An 18,409-nucleotide genomic window follows, 5' to 3' on the forward strand; every position below is an offset into this window, starting at 1 on the left:
TAACAATAGAACAAAGAGAACGAGAGTACATTGAAAAGGAAATAAGTTGGTACAATAACAACATTTCTAGGCCATTTTTTTCAATGTTCAGAGGTTTCTCAAGATTGTGAGGGGAGAAAGCGAGAATAGTACTGGTGGATTGCTTTTCCTTTAAGCAACTGTGCACCTAACTGATTCTCTCATCTCATACTTTTGTATTTTACAAGAGATAATCTCCTTGCAAATAAGGTGACACTTGAGCAGACTGCAGTGGAATGTCCCGGGGGCATTCCAAGCCTTGCCGAGCTGAAGGAAGATGTGGGTGATTTCCCATGGAGGTCTCAGCGAGGGCAGGTTTCCCAGGCCTTGTCTGACTGTGGTCTTGTGAATTAGGGCGACAGTGATAACAAATCCTGGCAAGGGATGCTTGGTTCATCACAGACCAGCTCTGCCACTGACCTGAGATCCTGGGATGTGGGGAAGGGTTCCCAAACTTGGTTGATCATCAGAATTATCTGGAGGCTTTTATATTTTGTTGTAAGATTCAACTTCCCAGCTCCTAACCCAGATCTACCCAATCAAAGCCTCTTTGTGGACTGAAGCCTGAGCTTTGGGGTTAGACTTGGGTCCAGATCTTAGCTCCTTCCCCAAGTCTCCCTTTGAGCTTGGACAAGCCAGGCAGGCTCTCATCTGTGTATCGAAGGGAGCAACATTCACCCACATGGCTCGTGAGGATCATAGATCACGTCTGTGCAAGTGGATGCCATTTGATTGAAAAAATGGTTAATAAATCCGAGCAATTTACTCTTGAGTTGTATGAAGCACCTTGTTTTTATGTAAAGGAGGGGCGTAATAATTGTTTTTTTCAACAGGAGAAGCCAGCTGACCCTTGCTCTTATCTGATGGGAATGTAACTGGCATCAACATTTTCTAACTTTTCATTAAGAAGCATATGTTTTAAGACAATAGCAGGAACGAAAGAACCTATTCTTTCTGTGCCAGCATCCGTCCAGCTTAGAACAAAATGTTATTCATGGCCAGGCTCCACCTTGCTGAGAAAGCCTGGTATTTGTCTTTGTAGACAATCCTTTTGACATCCTTAGAAGGCCTTGTGGAGACCCCCTAAGGCTGTAATTGCCTTAGGAGGAAGGTGGCATTTGGACTTGATGGGAGGGGGCTAGAATCCTACCCACTTGTCAGTGGGGCTCGCCCAGCCTTGGGTTTGCCCTTCTCAGATTAAACAAAATAATCTACGTAGAGTATTTAGCCAGCACCTGGCACTTGGAGGCCTGCAAAGAATGTTCGCTGCTGCTGCCATCAGACCCCTCTCTTCTTAGTGCCTGGACTCAGACACCTGGGGGTCTCAACCCGGCTAGATCTGGGGCTAGAAGCCCCTGAGGCTCTGCCCTGCCTCCAGCCCCTTCGGGATACTCTGGGAGGGCCTATGGCTAACATATGCTAGGGGCAAAGCAGGAACAGCCTCTGCTCTGAAGGGGAGGTTTCCTAAGCCAACTTTTTTCTTTTTATCTGATGGGAAGGGCTGAGTTAAGAGTGAGCAGCAGGGGACAGCACAAATAAATACAGAAAAACCTCTCCAGGAGCTGTGATTGTGCTCAGCACAATAGCAGGCCCTGGAGAGCAAGTTTTATCCAGTGGAGATTGGAAAGTAAAATAAATGTGGTCCTATTACCCCCTCTTCTGCAGACCCGACTCGCTACAGCCTATCCCTGAGCTCTGCCAGAGTAGAAGGGAAGTGTTTGTTCAGAGTCCTGGTCTCCTGTGGGGAAGAAGGTGCGGAAGTGAGTTCGTAGGGCTGGGGTCAAGATTCCCTGAAGTTTTGGGTGCTATTCTCCCAACCACCCTGGCTTTCTCAAACGCTGACAGCTCCAAGTCCCTGCCCTTCCCAGTGCTTTCCAGCCCACAGTGGGCCACCTCCAGCAGGGTGGGCCTGACAGACACACCCTGGCAATGACCTGTGGGGAAGAGTAGCCTTCTTCCAGCAACAGGCAAGAGGGGCTGGGGAGGATTGGTGGCTTTCTCCCTCAATACTCTCAGGACCAGCAGCTCAACTTTTACAGCCTTTGGTTGCTTTGAAGTGAGTCATACCATTGAAAAGATCTTTCTGGAACAAACACCATCTTTCATGAGAATGAGTCTCAGCTCTTCCGCAGGGAGTGTTTCTAAGCACCGCTGGAGTAGGCTAGGACAATCCTCCCAACCCAGGAAAACCCTCTGGAGCAGCTGAGTCCCAACCTGGCACCTCTCAACGCTTCCAGTTTGAGGAGTCTGCCATGCTGGGTGGCCACAGTGCTTTGGGGGCACCTGTGCCCCTCTCGGCATGACACTTGCCCATAGGCAGTGTTTAGGACTGCCTCAGCCTCCCGAGTAGCTGGGAACTACAGTCGCCCATCACCACACCTGGCTAATTTTTTGTATTTTGAGTAGAGTCGGGGTTTCACCATGTTAGCCAGGATGGTAGCGATCTCCTGACCTCGTGATGATCCACCTACCTCAGCCTACTCAGCCCCACTACTCAGAGACAGTCTCTCTGGGTCTGTTTCCTTAACTAAAATGGAAGCAACCTAAGGAAGTATATGAAAGAAACCACAGAAATTGTTTCGTTCGGGGCTGGGCAAACAGTACTTATTACATGGCAGCTACTTCGTGAATAAAAGCCTTTTTTTTTTTGAGACGGAATCTTGCTCTGTCACCAGGCTGGAGTGCAGTGGTGTGATCTCAGCTCACTGCAAGCTCCGCCTCCCGGGTTCACGCAATTCTGCTGCCTGAGTAGCTGGGACTACAGGCGCCCGCCACCACACCTGGCTAATTTTTTGTATTTTGAGTAGAGACGGGGTTTCACCATGTTAGCCAGGATGGTCTTGATCTCCTGACCTCGTGATCCGCCCGCCTCAGCCTCCCAAAGTGCTGGGATTACAGGCATGAGCCACCGCGCCGGGCCTGAATAAAAGCCATTTTAAGTGCTCATTTAGTATCATGCAGGCTCTTGTCCTGCAGGAATTCTCATAATAACCTTTTGTGGTAGGTATCATTATTATTCCTCTTTTATGGACATGGAAATTGAGGCTTAGAGAAGTTAAACAATTTGTTAGTTATACAGATAGCTATTGGTGGAGCTGAAACTCGAACCCAGGTGGCCTGATGCTATACCCTGCACTTGGCTGCTGAGTAATACTTCTGGTTATTATTACTACTAATTAGCACATCTTCAGGGGATCTCTATCTTAGACTATGCTTGGGTGGAGAGAGTGCTGTTGTTGAAGTACGTAAAAGAGGTCGTGGGATTATTTCAATCCTGGAGTATTTATATAAAGACTAGAAGGAGAATCCATGAGGAAGGCCCTGTGAACACAAACAAAATGACTAGAGGGAGGGGTAAAAAGCCCAGAGTGTAAACTAATTCATTCTCAAGTGATTATTTAAAATAATACCTTATTCAACCACCTAAGTGCTCACGTGCTATAATTTGGCAACAGTCTTTTGATGGATATTATCTTGTCCATTCTTCAGATGAACAAATTGAGGCTGAAGAGAGGCTAAACGGGCTCCAAGACACACAGACAGTGAGTAACCCCCAAACTGTTCATAAATGCGCCTTGGTGGTAGTGTTGGGGCTCATGGCCACACTGAAGGGCGCTGGCCAGTCTCACACTACGAACCCACTCTGTGCAGTGTGCCCTGGGAGACTTAGAATGTGGGACACAGTCCTTGCCCTAAGAAAGTCACAGGGAATGGGATGTGGAGGATAACAGCATGGGATCTGAAAAGGGCAGACCTGGAGAATTCTAGCTCTGCTGCTCACTGGCTGAGTGATTGGGCATGTTTGATTAGACTCTGAGCTTTGGTTTCCTACCTGCATAGTGGAGCTACAATTGTCTACTTTGAAAGGCTCTCACGAGCAATATAGTTATGCCAAGCTAGGGTGCCTGGCGCTCAGCACAGAGATCTCACTACAGTTCAGCTGAAGAGCAGAAACCCACGCAGCTAGCAGTTCGAGGCAACACTTGCTAAGTACCGACCTTGAGGTTCGACTAGAGGCATGCAAAGAATTACATGCAGGTTGGGCTGGGCCCATTAAGACAGGCTCATAGAAAGGGTGTGAACTCGGACTTGTCTTTAATTTGGAACAAATGGAGCCCATGGGAAATTCACATGGGTAACTCCAAAGAGCTGATGGGTAGCTGTTTTTAAAGAGTCAACATTGATCATTACTTCCTTTCCCTGGGGCCAGGTCCTCTCTGCTCCACCACCTCCTTGAAGAGTTGAGCATCATAAAGAAGAAATACCTTTGATAAAGCTGCCTGGGAGGGAGCAAGCATGGTATGTCCTGGGAACTTGCAGTGATTTGGCAAGATCTGAAGGCAGGGTACTGGGGGAGAGGCAGCTGAGCAGTGGGTGAGGCGAGATCCTTCCACTCCCAGCAAAGGCGGTATGAGATTTGCTGACTAAAGTCTAGCAACTGAAGTGAGGCAGGGGTCAACTTCCATTGGAGAGGTGGCCACCAGAGCCAAATCCCACAGAGAGTTCATAAGTACTGGAGATGACCCCCAGCTATGGTAATTATGGACCACAGCAGGGATGCTTTCCCACAGGTGGAGGCAGAGGTGAGCAGAACACAGACCTTGAGCTGAGGTCTCCCGGCCTGTTTTCCATGGTGGTGAACTAAACATGCCAACTGTCTTGAAAACAACCTGCATCCCGCTTCCAGGGGAGGGTCATGTGAATGCCAGTGTGACTGGGTCCTGGGTAGGCTCAGCAGACACAGAGCAGAAGGAAGGCTATCGTTGGAGTGGGCCATCTTGGACATAGATCCTTGTACTTTCTGGCAAGCCTAAAATCTTGGCAGTGATGATAACAAGGAAGTTAACATCTACAATTTCTTCATGTAAAGTTTGATCATGCAGGTGATGCCCAAAATTGGAAGGATGCTTTTCTCCTACTGCATTCTAGCTTCTTACTAAAAAGTGGCCCACACTCATAGTGGCTCAGAAGCTTCAAACCTCCTCAAATCCCCAGCTTTGTCGAAATGATGGGACTATCCCTGCTGTGTCACAAACCAAATCAAACACCTATGACACAGCACAGTGTAATGGCTCTACTAAACATTTCTTTCCTTTGGACAGCTTGGTCAATATGGTCTGGGTTATTGGACACACAGTCCTGGAATATCCTGTTGTTATTTGTTGCATTCTTCCACCTGCATGATAAAAATGCATTCCCACAGCCTTGGGATCATTCTGATTTTGTTTTGGTTATTGGAAGTTGCGTTGGTGCTTTTTAAAATGAGATAGACCTTCAAAGGGAGCCAGGGAACGAGAAATGAAACACAGGTATGGAGGCATCTACGAATAAAGCACACAACTTTATTCACGAAGTTGTGAGTATGACAGTGATGCAGAGTATATGACAAAGGAGTGCAGTGAGTGCTGCTGGCAACAGGAGCGGGGAGCAGGTAGGGATCACAGGCACAGCAGCGCGGAGCCGGCAGGGCCACCTCCTCCTCTGCACACAAGCATGTGGCACTTAGCGCGCCAACACACACCTGCTCAGTTTCACAGGGAACACGACACAGCTTTTCAAAAGGAATTCTTCTAAACATTTGCTTTCATATTTCCAAAAGGGGAGGGAGGGCAGGAAGAACCACACGCCTTCCAACATTTGAAAAAATTCCATAAACCCAACTTAAAATCAAAGAACTCAGAGAGCTTCAATGCGGAGTCATCAGCAACTCGCAGGAACCACACACATGATTGGACAAGTCTGTACATAAAACCCCAAAAGAACATCAGTTTTGTGGACAATGGTTTCCTCTGCTGTAAAGAAACGTATGCATATATGATCAGTAAGCGGCTCACATCTTTCTGAATGTCAAGGTCTACAGGATTGTCTCTGTCCACCTTTGGTCAATGGGTTCAGGAAGAGACTCATGGGAACTGCACTCTTAGGAGAAACACTTTTGGGAATAATTATATTGAATAACAACCACCACTCAATTACACTAAGCTTCAGAAATTGTTGGATTTGTTTAATTTTGCTGTGTACCTATACATTGTTTAGAAAGTTTCTTTTGGCTTAAACTGACCATTTCCCCCCTTCTTTTTGAGTTTTCCATGATTAAACTTGCCCAAATAAAAACATAACAATCCATATGCAAAGCATATCTGCCACCACCTCCCACTGCTTCCTGGGCAGCAAACGGAAAAATAAACAGTGATTAAAAAAAATGCCAAAGTGAAGGTTTCTCTTTCTTCTATCACAACATAGTTGGGTAGTTCCCTTAAAGTACATCACTGCTATAAGTTGGTATCACTGCAAATCTCAAGTCCCAAATAATCTCTTTTTCTGGATAGAAAGTTATTCAAAAGGGAGCACAAAAGAGCAAGCTTTGGGGCATACTGACAAACACTTCATTGGTTAGAAGAGAATAATTTTAAAAATCAAATAAAATTGAGGCTGGCATAAGAAGTACAGATTAAATACAGATTAAATAGCTATCAGAAACACAGAAGAGGTGGTTAATAAAAACTGAGATTGCTTCAGAGGACACAGGAGGGTTGATGAGACAGTCTATTTTCCTTCCACCATCTTCCATGAGAGTCAGGAAAAGGGTTCTGTGAGCACCCAACCTGGAGCGGTCACCTGTCTCTTCCATACACAGGAGGATGCTAAGACCCAGTTAGCTTTACGTGGTTTTTAGAAAGACTTAGCTAGTCAAAAGTGGTTAATTTGAATTTTTCAAACTTGCAAAAGCATATACATTTGATATCATCATCTGAGAAGCAATTCTTAGAAAAAAATGTTTGCTTCAATGTCTAAAGAAATCCAGTGAAAGTTTTAGAAACATTACCAGCTAGACGTCTCCGAGTTAGAGCTGACTGATACACTGGATTGGGATGGAGAGGATGAGAACTGAAAAAGAACTGCTCCAGCCTCTGCCTCAGAAGAGGAAACTCAGCTTGGAGATGACAGAATTGGGTAGCGGAGTAGATGCTAGAGCCCATGACAGATAGAAAACTACTCCCATTTAAAAAAAAAACAACAACTCATTAACTCTATCTCTTTGAGGTTTTGGAGAACAGGCAGTTTATGTGAAGTTATCGAACATGTCATATTAAGAACATTTCATAACTAACCCCAAACCAAAATGTAGATGCATAGCTAGCTGTGCAAGTTTCCCAATGCTCTTCCTATCTCCCAATAAGTCACACAGAAAGACTATGTGATAGCCTGGATTTTCTTGAAGAAATTTTAAAACAACTGATTTTCCTATCATCATAGAAGCCCCTTTTACTTCATGCCATCAGTACGCACTTAAGAGTCCCAAAGAAATCAAATATTCCAAAATGTAGCCCTTTACATAGGCACCAGGGAAGCCTGCCATATATACAATCCCCTTCCTAGGGTGAACAAGCTCCACCAGTTTGAGTGTGTTAATAACTGTATAGTACAGGGTAGGGTAAAAGCAGACCAATAGCCATCTTGTGTGCTGTGACCAGGATGGACATTTTGAGGACAAGCATGCTGAGCCCAGTTTAACTAAATGCACAGGCATTCTAGCCCACGCATTCAATCTGGCAGTTAGCAGGAACCAGGTTGCCCCACAACCCATCCCTCCAGCTGGAGCCTTCTGCTGGGAAATGGAGTAGGGGGCCCACTCTGCATTATGGTTTCCAGTGACCCCTCCCCAGAGCAGAGCACTACTCTGCTTGCAGATAGGAGGCTACTGGTGCTTTCTGGCAATGCATTTCTGCAAGATGCAGTTTAAATGAACTCATATGGTACTTGATATGGAAAGAAGCTTTTCTTCTTCTCAAGTTGGATGCAGAACTGAGTTTAAAAGACACAAGGAAAGCAGGGTTTCATTAGTGGGAGCTGATTTAGGGTTCAGTTCTTTATCACTGCAATCTTAGGCAGGCCCCTTAACTCCTAGTCTCTATAAAATAAGGAAGGGGGTTGTCCCAGTTTTCAGTCTAATGTCCCCATTCTATGACAGACCCATGTCTTTTTTATGTAGACCAAGGAAGAGGAATTTTAGCAAAACTACCTGATTATGCCCATGTTTCCCAAATACCTTGATTTTTCTTATATTGACATTTCATCTGCACATGTCTGGGTGATAATTCACTAATCAATGTAAAACATAGGGACCCTTTATTAGCTCCATAATGAAAAAAATCTCTCCACCAGCCAAGTGCTGGGACCCATGTGGCCACCATTGTTATTGACAGGTAAGGAAACGTTGGAAATGCACCATCCTCTCCATCCCCACACTTTCCAGAGTAAAGCAAGGATGAGGACACCCAGGCATTGTGCCAAGGCTGCCATTGCAGGAGGGCACAGAGAGAGGATGGGATAGAAAAAGCATGGAATAAGCAAGAGGCCACTGAGACACCAAAGGCTAAACTGCAAACTGCAGTGTGGCTTCCAACCAAGCAAGAGCTGGTCTCATCTGCTCATGGCCACCCTGTCAGAGCCATTTGCTAAACATGTTAGTAGATCCAACACACACACACACACACACACACACACACACACACACACACACACACACACACGAGAATAGTCCTCATTCAGTGCATAGCAATGGAAGGCTAGGACAATTTAGATTCCTTAGGTAAGAGCACAGGAGGATGCTATAGAACAGTGACTGTTCATTCCAGCCCCCAAATGACAGCAGTCAGCCACGTGTCAGAGGCTGCAACACAGACTCAGAAACTATTCTACTTGCTTTTTTACCACTGGTGTCAGAGAGACAGCTTGTAATCCTAATATTTGGTGCCAGCAGGAAGAACTTCAGAGCTTTTGTTCTTAGTGGCATATGAAGGTAAATTCAAATGTTTTCTTCTTTGGCTTTAAAACAGAGCTTAAATTCTTAAGCACAGCCCCAAAGCACGATAATAAAGTGGCTTACCCTCCTGGGTGTGGAGTTACACAAACTCTCCCTCATCTAACTCACGTCGGGAATCATGATGTGGTTTCATATGCACGCACGTGTTGGGGAAACCCTAGGCTCATATTCGAATCTAGTGTTGCAGAGCCTGAGGGACTCTCGTGAGATGCTCTGACCTCCACATCCCACCTCATCCTTCCTCTGTGGTTCCCGGTCTGATCCTGCCATGAGCTACATCAGCGCCAACACCTTTCCATGAAGGAAGTGATGTTGGGGTCGCAGTTTAGCCTCACTCTTGATCTTTGAGTCACACACACTCGGTGAAAATGTCTTTAGAAGCTGCAACACAGCGGGACAAACATTCAAGCAGAAATTAAAAAGCACATGCACGCTCACAAAATTACTCTGGGTGAGTGAAACCAACATGTGCACACACACCCACGAATTCGACAGAGCTGGGCAAGAAGAAAGCTGAAAAGGCCAAATTAAATACGTTTGAAGGAGTCTACTTTGGAGTTACAGAGATTTAAAAGAGAAAAACATGTCTTTCCTTAGCCTATTATTGAAAGAAACCTTAAAAACCAACAACAGCATGGGCTTGATCTGATTCATAGGATGCCAGAGAGACAGCAGAGGATAACGACTGGAAGAACTAGAGTCAGTAGGACATGGGACTTGTTTTTGTTTTTTGGTTTTTTTTTTGGCCATGAGTGATATGGCCCCTACGCAAAATCACCTAATGGCATGCCACTGGGCTAATCTGGGGGCAATTTTTGTTTTTCCTTTCTTTGCAAAGGTGGAGCTCCAGACAGCTTCTGTCCTAGGTGGGGAGCAGGAACCAGACCTGCTATGGGAAGCAGAAAGAGTTAAGGGAAGGTTTCCTTTCATTCCTGTTCCTTCTCTTTTGCTTTTGAACAGTTTTTAAATATACTAATAGCTAAGTCGTTTGCCAACCAGGTCCCGGTGAACAGTAGAGAACAAGGAGCTTGTTAAGAATTAATTTTGCTGTTATTCACCCCATTCAAACAGAGCTGCCCTGTTCCCTGATGGAGTTCCATTCCTGCCAGGGCACAGCTGAGTAACACGGAGCCATTCAAGAAAGGCGGGTGTGAAATCACTGCCACCCCATGGACAGACCCCTCACTCTTCCTTCTTAGCCGCAGCGCTACATAATAAATATATTTATACTTTGAAATTATGATAACCGATTTTCCCATGCGGCATCCTAAGGGCACTTGCCGGCTCTTATCCGGACAGTCAGCACTGTTGTTGGACAACAGATAAAGGAAAAGAAAAAGAAGAAAACAATGCAGCTCCTGTTGTATACATAAGGTAATGTGAAAAGGTCACATGTGGACACTACTCTGTGTTTCGGAACATAGAAATTTCTACGCCATGCTTCTTGGCAAGTGTTACTGTTGGCTGGCCCAACATTTGACTCATGGTGTTTTAACCAGACTTTCTCTTTTTGGTGTTGCTGAGCGACGGTAGTTTGCAAATTCTCCAATCAAGTTTGGGCCTCAATATGACATCCTATGGGGCACCGCCACTGTCAGTCCTTTCTCTAATTGCCATTCACGAGTGGGACTTAGAAGAGTTTTGCTTTTTTCTTCATGTCGTTGCGTCTCCAAAGAGGTAACCTGTCAAACTCCTGTATGGACATTCCAAAGATTTCCCGAAACACTTCAGGGGCTAAGTGGCGCTGGGAAGAGGGAAAAAAAAAAAGAGCTGCTGTCAGTCCTGATGGCCACACAAATGGCCTTGAGCGTTGCTCTATAGTTTATACAGAGTCATTCTGAAGAACAAGGCAGGAGGACGGGAGAGGAGCCGATCTTTAATGCTTGTGACATCAGTATTCCTTACCTGGTTGGGCCAGGTGAGGAGCCCTTCCCATCAGATAAAAGAGCTGGCAGAGTATTAATGGGGATTATAATAATAACACTGAGTGGTGATGGGACACAGAGAGGTGATTTATTACATTGGAGACAACTCCATTCCAGGTCCTTGGAACGTTGAGAAGATGCAGGGAAAATGGACTATCGCAATAGAAAGCCAAAGAAAATGACCTCCAGCGTGGTCCCTGGGGAGCCCCAGGGCTTCCTCCTGGCTGAGGAATAGGAGGTAAGGTGGATGTCTGTTCTACTGAGAAGACTTCCCATCAGTCATTCCCCCCTAGAAAAGTTCCCCCAAGATCCTGCAGCCTTTATTCTCTGTACCTCTACGCCAAGGTACTGCCTTTTGTCAGGAAAAAGTAAGCATTCTTTCTGAGACTGGCAGCCAGGGTTTTTCTTAATTAAAATCATTGGGATGGAAAGCTATAATACAAAAATTAGTCTTCCATGTCTAAGGAGATCTTGGGTACGTGTACCCAGATAACCCTTCAACAAGGAATGTAGAAACAGCCAAGAAAGAAACTTGTCCAGTATAAATCAGTATAAATGTCTCTCCTGAGAGCCTTTGCCGCTCCCACAGCCTCCCATGAACTCAACCCCAGCTCAGGGGAAGATAAGGATCTGAGACTATCTCAAGAGAAATAGCGACTCCCATTCTGAATTACCAGCCATAATTATGGCAACATCAAGTTTCAAAGAAAATGACTGAAATCATTCTGTGTTTCCTGGGTCATTCTTTTTTTCTTTTTCTTTCTTTTTTCTTTTTCTTTTTTTTTTTTTAGACGGAGTCGGGCTCTGTTGCCCAAGCTGGAGTACAGTGGTGTGATCTTGGCTCATTGCAACCTCCAGCTCCTGGATTCAAGCGATTCTCCTGCCTCAGCCTCCCAAGTAGCTGGGACTACAGGCACCTGCCACCATGCCCCGTGAATTTTTGTATTTTTAGTAGAGACAGGGTTTCACCGTGTTGGCCAGGCTGGTCTTGAACTCCTGACCTCAAGTGATCTGCCTACCTCAGCCTCCTAAAGTGCTGGGATTATGGGTGTGAGCCACCATGCCCACCTCCTGGGTCATTCTTCTGGATATTACCGGGCATTTTTATGCTGATCTAAGTGAAAACCTGGATATTTTTTTTTCTCCAAAGTTATTTCTTAGTTCTACCTATGACATGAGGGTGATTTTTTTGATTTTTTTTGTTTTCACTGAAGAAATAAAACATTGCTTAGGGGAGAGTTGGGGGAGTGCATAGGGATCTGCAGTTGGGACTGGATTTTTCGGTTTTGTTTTACCTCCAGCCTGGTTCTGTCCACCTCTCTGAGGATTTTGTTTCGCCCTCTGTTGGTCACCATGAGCATTTCATATGGAAATATCTGAGAAGAAAGAAAACACCTCTTCTAGAACACCACAGTCCATTTTATTAACAAGCAGAATCCACCTAAACGCCAGTACTCCCAAGATAGAGCTTCCAAGAGACTGTCATGACAGAATCCAAGTGATGGGTCTTCCTTCTGCAAGGCCAGTGGAAGCTCCAGTTTCCAGGGGACAGGGACAGAATCTTAGACATTCTCAACTTTCCACCAGTGTCTCAGGTAGCACTGAGCCTTAGGGGGGCTTTGTTGAGTGGCAGAACGTTAACTTACTATGTATTGGGATGAAGGTAAACATTAGAAGATAATGGAAATTACAGGCACATGGTGTTTGTTTGTTTGTTTGTTTGTTTGTAGACAGGGCTTGCTCTGTTGCCCAGGCTGGATGCAGTGGTGTGATCACAGCTCACTGTAGCCTCAACCTATCAGGCCCAGGTGACCCTCCTATCTTACCCTCCCGAGTAGCTGGGACTATAGGCACATGTCGTCATGCCAAGCAATTTTTTTTAAGTTTTAGTAGAGATGGGATTTTGCCATGTTGCTCAGGCTGGTCTTAAATTCCTGAACTCAAGCCATCTATCCGCCTTGGCCTTCCAAAGTGCTTGGATTACAGGCATAAGCCACTGTGCCCAGCCAATGTGTTACCTGTTATACGATGCTGTTATAGGGCAGGGTGCATTTGTGCTGGGGTTAACAATCTTATCCCATGACTAGCTCATGAATCTATGGGGCCAGGCAGGCCCAGAAGCAGTGCTCTGGCAACTGCCATATTGGAATAAGCCCTGGCTATGGTCACCAGGGAGCACGAGTCCTTGGACAACTCTGAAGGTACAGGGTGCTCTGGAGCTAGGAAGGCCAGTCACCCCAGTGTACCCAGGACTGAGGTTCTTGAAATGCAGGGCTTTCAATGGTGAAACAGGGTTGCCTCACCTACATGGTGAGTCTGCAGTCACTCCACTCAGCACTGGATATGCTCTGTAATGCACATGGCAGACGCCAAGGGAATACCTTGGTCATAGGCAGAGAGGGACTGGCACCTCACTGTAAACACACAGCATCCTGCCCAGTAAGGGTTTAACCTGCTGACCTGATGTGGGCAAAACAGCAGAATGGCAAGGTGCATATTCATGACATGGCTCACCTGAACACACCAGCCTACAACACTTTGAGAATGATGAAAAGATAGAACATCAGATCTGTTTAGGGTTACGCCATTCCCATATGAGAGGAAAAAGAACAGCTGCACTTGCCTTTGGTTCCAACATGTTGGGCATAGACACTCCTCGGTCCATTCTCATTGCAGGCATGTGGCCATCTGGGAGTGTCTGCAACAGAAATGCCAGTTCCAGGTGAGGCATGAAATAGTCTAGGAAACTGAAGGGAGTACTCTTGGGCTCCCAGTTCCCTGTTGGGTCTCCAATCCTAACCACTATTTTATTTGTGTCATCTAAATGACCATGTATTTTTCAAAATGAGATCCTTGCTGTATAAGAACAGGAATACAGCTCTTTTGCAATCAAGTTGGGGAGAGATCTTGGCTTAATGGTTATGGACAAATTCCTGAATTAGGCTCCATGAATGAAAGTATATAGTACAGTTAAAAGATGCCCAAGTCTATTATTGTTAGTTTCTTATCTTTAATCATGATTTTCTATGCATTTTTCTTCTTTTCTTATTCTCCATCACATTTCTTTCTTTCTTTTTTTAACAAGATTTAGGTTCTAGTGAGAAAGGAATGTCATGAGGGCAAACTGCTCTCTCCTATTGGCTAAGACATCAGTGTCTTTTCATTTGAGAACACGCAGGAAAAGGGTGGCCTAAAGTACTGAGAGATTATAATTAAAAGAAGAAAAACTGTATATGAGCAGACCCTTGATGCTGGTCCACTTCCACCCCAGAGAGGACTCTCCAAGGCCAAAGCAAGAGAGACCCCCTACACCTGGCCTGGTTCATGCAGTGTCCCCAAGGCCTGCAGGGACAGCTTGACCCAGGCACCAGGCATGTCTGCTCTTCACGGCTATAGAGTAATTACTAGACAGATCAACCACAACAAGCATCTTCTCAACAGAAACTGTTGCCTTGGAGCCAGCAGTCTGGGTTGGAACATGGCTGTTCCATCGGTGTGGCCAATTCAAGAAAGACAAAGCGTTCCATACCTGGTAATCTGAAAAGGAAAGGAAAAGAAAATATCATAAGGGAAAGACCATGGAAAAGCAAGGAACCATTCACAGACTATATTATATTGAAATTCCCAACATATTCTCCCTATAAACCATGTTCTTTTTCTGCTCCCAGACTCTGCACATGTTATCCCATCAGCCTCCCTGAAGCCAAGAAATGCCTGGTCCAGTGTTAGTTAACAGTTAAAACATTTTCCCCTGGAAGCTTTCGCTGACAACCTAAAGGTACTTACTGCTTCCTTCTCTGCATCTCTGATCCCAATGTTCATCACACAGACCTTCTTTCTGCCATATGCATTTTGAGGGCAGGGGCCATGTCTCACTTACTGTTGTACCTCCAGTTACTTTTTTTTTTTTAGGAGACAGTCTTGCTCCGTCATCCAGGCTGGAGTGCAGTGGCATGAACATAGCTCACTGCAGCCTTGAACTCCTGGGCTTAAGCAATTCTCCTGCCTCAGCCTCCCAAGTAGCTGGGATTACAGGCATATGCCACCAGCTAATTATTATAATTTGTTGTTGTTGTTGTTGGTAGAGACAGGCCCACTTTGTTGCCCAAGCTAGTCTAGAACTCCTGGCTTCAAGTAATCCTTCCGCCTCAGCCTCCCAAAGTGTTGGGATTGCAGGCATGAGCCACCATGCCTGGCCTCTAGGTATCTGATAGAGTGCTCAGCACATAGTATGAGCAATGAATAAATTCTCACAAACTCACTTCTTACAGTTTGATTTCATTAGATATTCTTTGAAAGTTTGTAAATAATTGCCCTATTAGCTCACAGAAGACAGATGTGATCCTACTCTAAGGATACAATACAGCATGAACACAGCCAGTATACTTGACTCTCATGAACCTCAGCCTCGAGGGAAGACGTGGCCATGCTCAGCCAGGCCATGGGAGCCTCACCTCGCACTCCCCCGCTGACATCCCCATAGCTGTTATACTGAGCGAAGTCGGTAGAAACAGGCTGAAATGAGGAAAAACAATTATTAGGAAATCTCCATAGTGATCGTTTTGGAGTCAGGTGAAAAGGAAGAAAGAGTTTACAAAATCCTAGGAATTCTTCCCAAGCTAAATGCCAGACCTTCATTTTTTTTCCCCTATGATTCTTCTACTGCTATGCCATCTCTTTGTCTTTTTTAGTGTACTAATGCAACCACTCAGCAGGCTCTTGGTAAGCAGGGATCTCTTGCTGATAAATAAAAATGCATTTTCCTACACAGTTACATAATTGTATTTGTTCCATCTTTTGTGAGGAGGATGGTTATAACACACATTCTTATATCTTTTTACAGCAAAGATAATGGTTCAAGTAATTACTTTTTGTTTCATTGTAAAAAATATTTGCCATACAGTTTTGCAATTTAGTTTTCCCATAATCATACACAGGCCATTCTTTTATCTAAAGTTAATTTCTCCTTCTCTCAATAGAAACATTTTATTTTGCCTGTAACTCAAATTAATTTACTAGGCAACCAGGGAGGTTAAAATTTTCATTATGTTCCAACACTGAGATCAAGAGTCAGACGTATTCAGGCAATGTGTCAATACTTCAACCAGGGCCGAGGTGGGAGTAAAGGCAGAAACAATGAATCGGGGAGAAATCTTACCCGGTGAAGCCCATTTCTTCCATAGCCAGGGAGAGATGCAGTTTTAGATGATGGAATATGTGAAGCTGAGTAAGAAAAAAGTAAAAAACCCATTGTTAGGAAATAAGAAGGTCCAATCCTTTAATGAAATTGGCAGTATCTTCTACCTCACAGGATAGAAATACCAAAAAAATTCATATCATATTGGGCTCAAATGTTCAAAAATATGCCATCATATTTGCAAGGAGTGGGTGGACAGTGATATGACTGAGGAGGGAAGGGAAAGAAGTCCACGCGGTTGAGTGGGGGCTGAAGCTGGCTATGCTTCCTACAGCTCTGGCATGGAGCTAAGTGTTCAGCATGCTTTATTTCTTTGAATCTTCGATATAACCCTAATAACACTATGATTATTAGTTCCATATTACAGAAGGAGAAATAGGGGCTAAGAAAAATATCCTGCCAACAGTTACTAAGCTTCTAAACAGCTGAGCAAGGATGTAAATCAGGGATATCTGAATACATTAGCCCATGCCCCAGTTGATAAGGTAGCAGTAACTGAACTGGAAGCCAACCCTGTATGTTATCAAGATCTACCAGCCATCTACAGGTGGACTCCTGGGAGGCCTGATACAGGGTATCTGTCAATGATATGGAAGCCTATAAGCTGCTGGGCTTGAGAGGGAGCAGCCCTGGGCTTGAATTCTGGTTCTGCAACTTAATACCTCTGTATCTCTGGACATGGTGTTTAATCTTTCTGAAGTCCTCATTTCTTCATCTATTTAGGTACAATGTTATACATTCTTATAGAGCAGAATCTCAGAATTCCAAGGAACTCTAAAGATTTGTAAACCACCGAATCCAAGATCAATGCCAGTGAGGCATCTATGAAGGGTAGTGGGAATTCCAGGTAAGGGTGTGGGCTCCGGGGTTATAATATGTGGATTTCTAAATCCTAGTCTTGCTAGTTATTGGCAGTATCACATTGGGTATGTTAACTCAATTTCTACACCAGTCTCCTGATTTCTAAAATAGAGATGAAAATGCTGCAGTTGCTAATAACAACCACATCTACTTCACTGGCATGTTGTGAACATTAAATAAAATGTTTAGCAAAAGTGCTTGCATGGAGTGAACATTAAATGAATTTTTTTTGTTTTTTTTTTTTTTTTTTTGAGACAGAGTCTCACTCTCACCCAGGCTGGAGTGCAGTGGTGCAATCTTGGCTCAATGTAAGCTCACTTTCTAGGTTCACGCCATTCTCCTGCCTCAGCTTCCCGAGTAGCCGGGACTACAGGCGCCCGCCACCACACCTGGCTGATTTTTGTATTTTTTAGTAGAGACGGGGTTTCACTGTGTTAGCCAGGATGGTCTCGATCTCCTGACCTTGTGATCTGCCCGCCTTGGTCTCCCCACTAAATGCATTTTTAAAGGAACTCTTAGAGGAGAAAATTATGCTCTAGCTCAGAATATGAGAGGAGAAATCTTGTGGTTTAAGAGAGAATTGGCTTATGACAAATAGATACAGGGGAAAATACAGATAGGCTATTTCAGCCCAGTATATAAGTCATCTTCTTCAAAAGTATCAAAAACACTGTTCATCCTCAGTTCTTGTATTGAAGATTGTTTTCTTTTTTTTTGAGATGGAGTTTCACTCTTGTCGCCCAGGCTGGATTGCAATGGTGTGATCTCAGCTCACTGCAACCTCCACCTCCCAGGTTCAAGTGATTCTCCTGCCTCAGCCTCCCGAGTAGCTGGGATTACAGGAGCCCACCACCACACCTGGCTAATGTCTGTATTTTTAGTATAGATGGGGTTTCGCCATGTTGGCCAGGCTGGTCTCAAACTCCTGACCTCAGGTGATCCGCCTGCCTTGGCCTCCCAAAGTGCTGGGATTACAGGCATGAGCCACTGCATCCGGCCTCTATTGAAGATATTAATGTAAAATCATAATGCTTAGAAAATGTCTTATTCATGTTATCTAAAAAAAAAAAAAAGAAGAAGAAGAAAAAAGCATCATGTTTTTTAGAGGATTTCCTTTTGCTGCTTCCCTTGGAGATGAGTGTTCTAGAAGACAAACCTAGTATATGGGGATTGGCCTTCATGGATTTTGAGAACCTCCAAGGGTTCACCCATTTCCAGAAGAAAGGAAACACACATTTATGGGAGACTCATGACATGCTTATGAGCTCATTTGACATGGAGTGGGTTTCCCACACTTCCTTTCCCGTGGAATACTCTGTAGGTTCCACCACAAGTGAACAGTCAAGGCAGGTTCCTTACAGGCAGGTGGCTGGCTCTCGAATCAGGGAAAGTTGGGGATTTGCTGCTCACCTGAGTTGATGGGCGAATCATAGCGACTGGCTAACAGAGATGACCTTTCCCGGCTCTCTTTCTCCATCTCTTCTTTCAAGATCAACTGTCCCAGGCCTGAGTTAAGCTAGTCACAGAAAAAAGGAAAAAAAAAAAAAAGAAAGCAAAGCTTGCAATTACTTTCATGGAGCT

General features: G+C 44.7%; 1 protein-coding gene across 15 annotated transcripts in view; it reads right to left on the reverse strand.

The window, feature by feature from the left end:
- Positions 1-5,340: 5,340 nt before the first annotated feature.
- The window catches only part of ABLIM1 (actin binding LIM protein 1), a 390,799-nt gene continuing 377,730 nt past the window's right edge, over positions 5,341-18,409 (reverse strand). For 11 of the 15 annotated variants that reach the window (XM_063710526.1, XM_063710525.1, XM_055352215.2 and 8 more), the window contains 4 exons: positions 18,239-18,344; positions 15,929-15,993; positions 15,225-15,285; positions 13,394-14,307 (listed from right to left, as the gene is read on the reverse strand). In XM_063710526.1, coding sequence (XP_063566596.1) covers positions 14,093-14,307; positions 15,225-15,285; positions 15,929-15,993; positions 18,239-18,344 — 447 coding nt within the window. In that variant the 3' untranslated portion in view covers positions 13,394-14,092. Of the gene's footprint in view, positions 10,590-12,065; positions 12,147-13,393; positions 14,308-15,224; positions 15,286-15,928; positions 15,994-18,238; positions 18,345-18,409 lie in introns of those variants that run through there. The other 4 variants (XM_019034674.4, XM_019034676.4, XM_019034678.4 and 1 more) reach the window with 1 other exon arrangement.

Source organism: Gorilla gorilla, chromosome 8, assembly GCF_029281585.2.
Source record: "Gorilla gorilla gorilla isolate KB3781 chromosome 8, NHGRI_mGorGor1-v2.1_pri, whole genome shotgun sequence".
In the NCBI taxonomy this organism is placed as follows: Eukaryota; Metazoa; Chordata; class Mammalia; order Primates; family Hominidae; genus Gorilla; species Gorilla gorilla.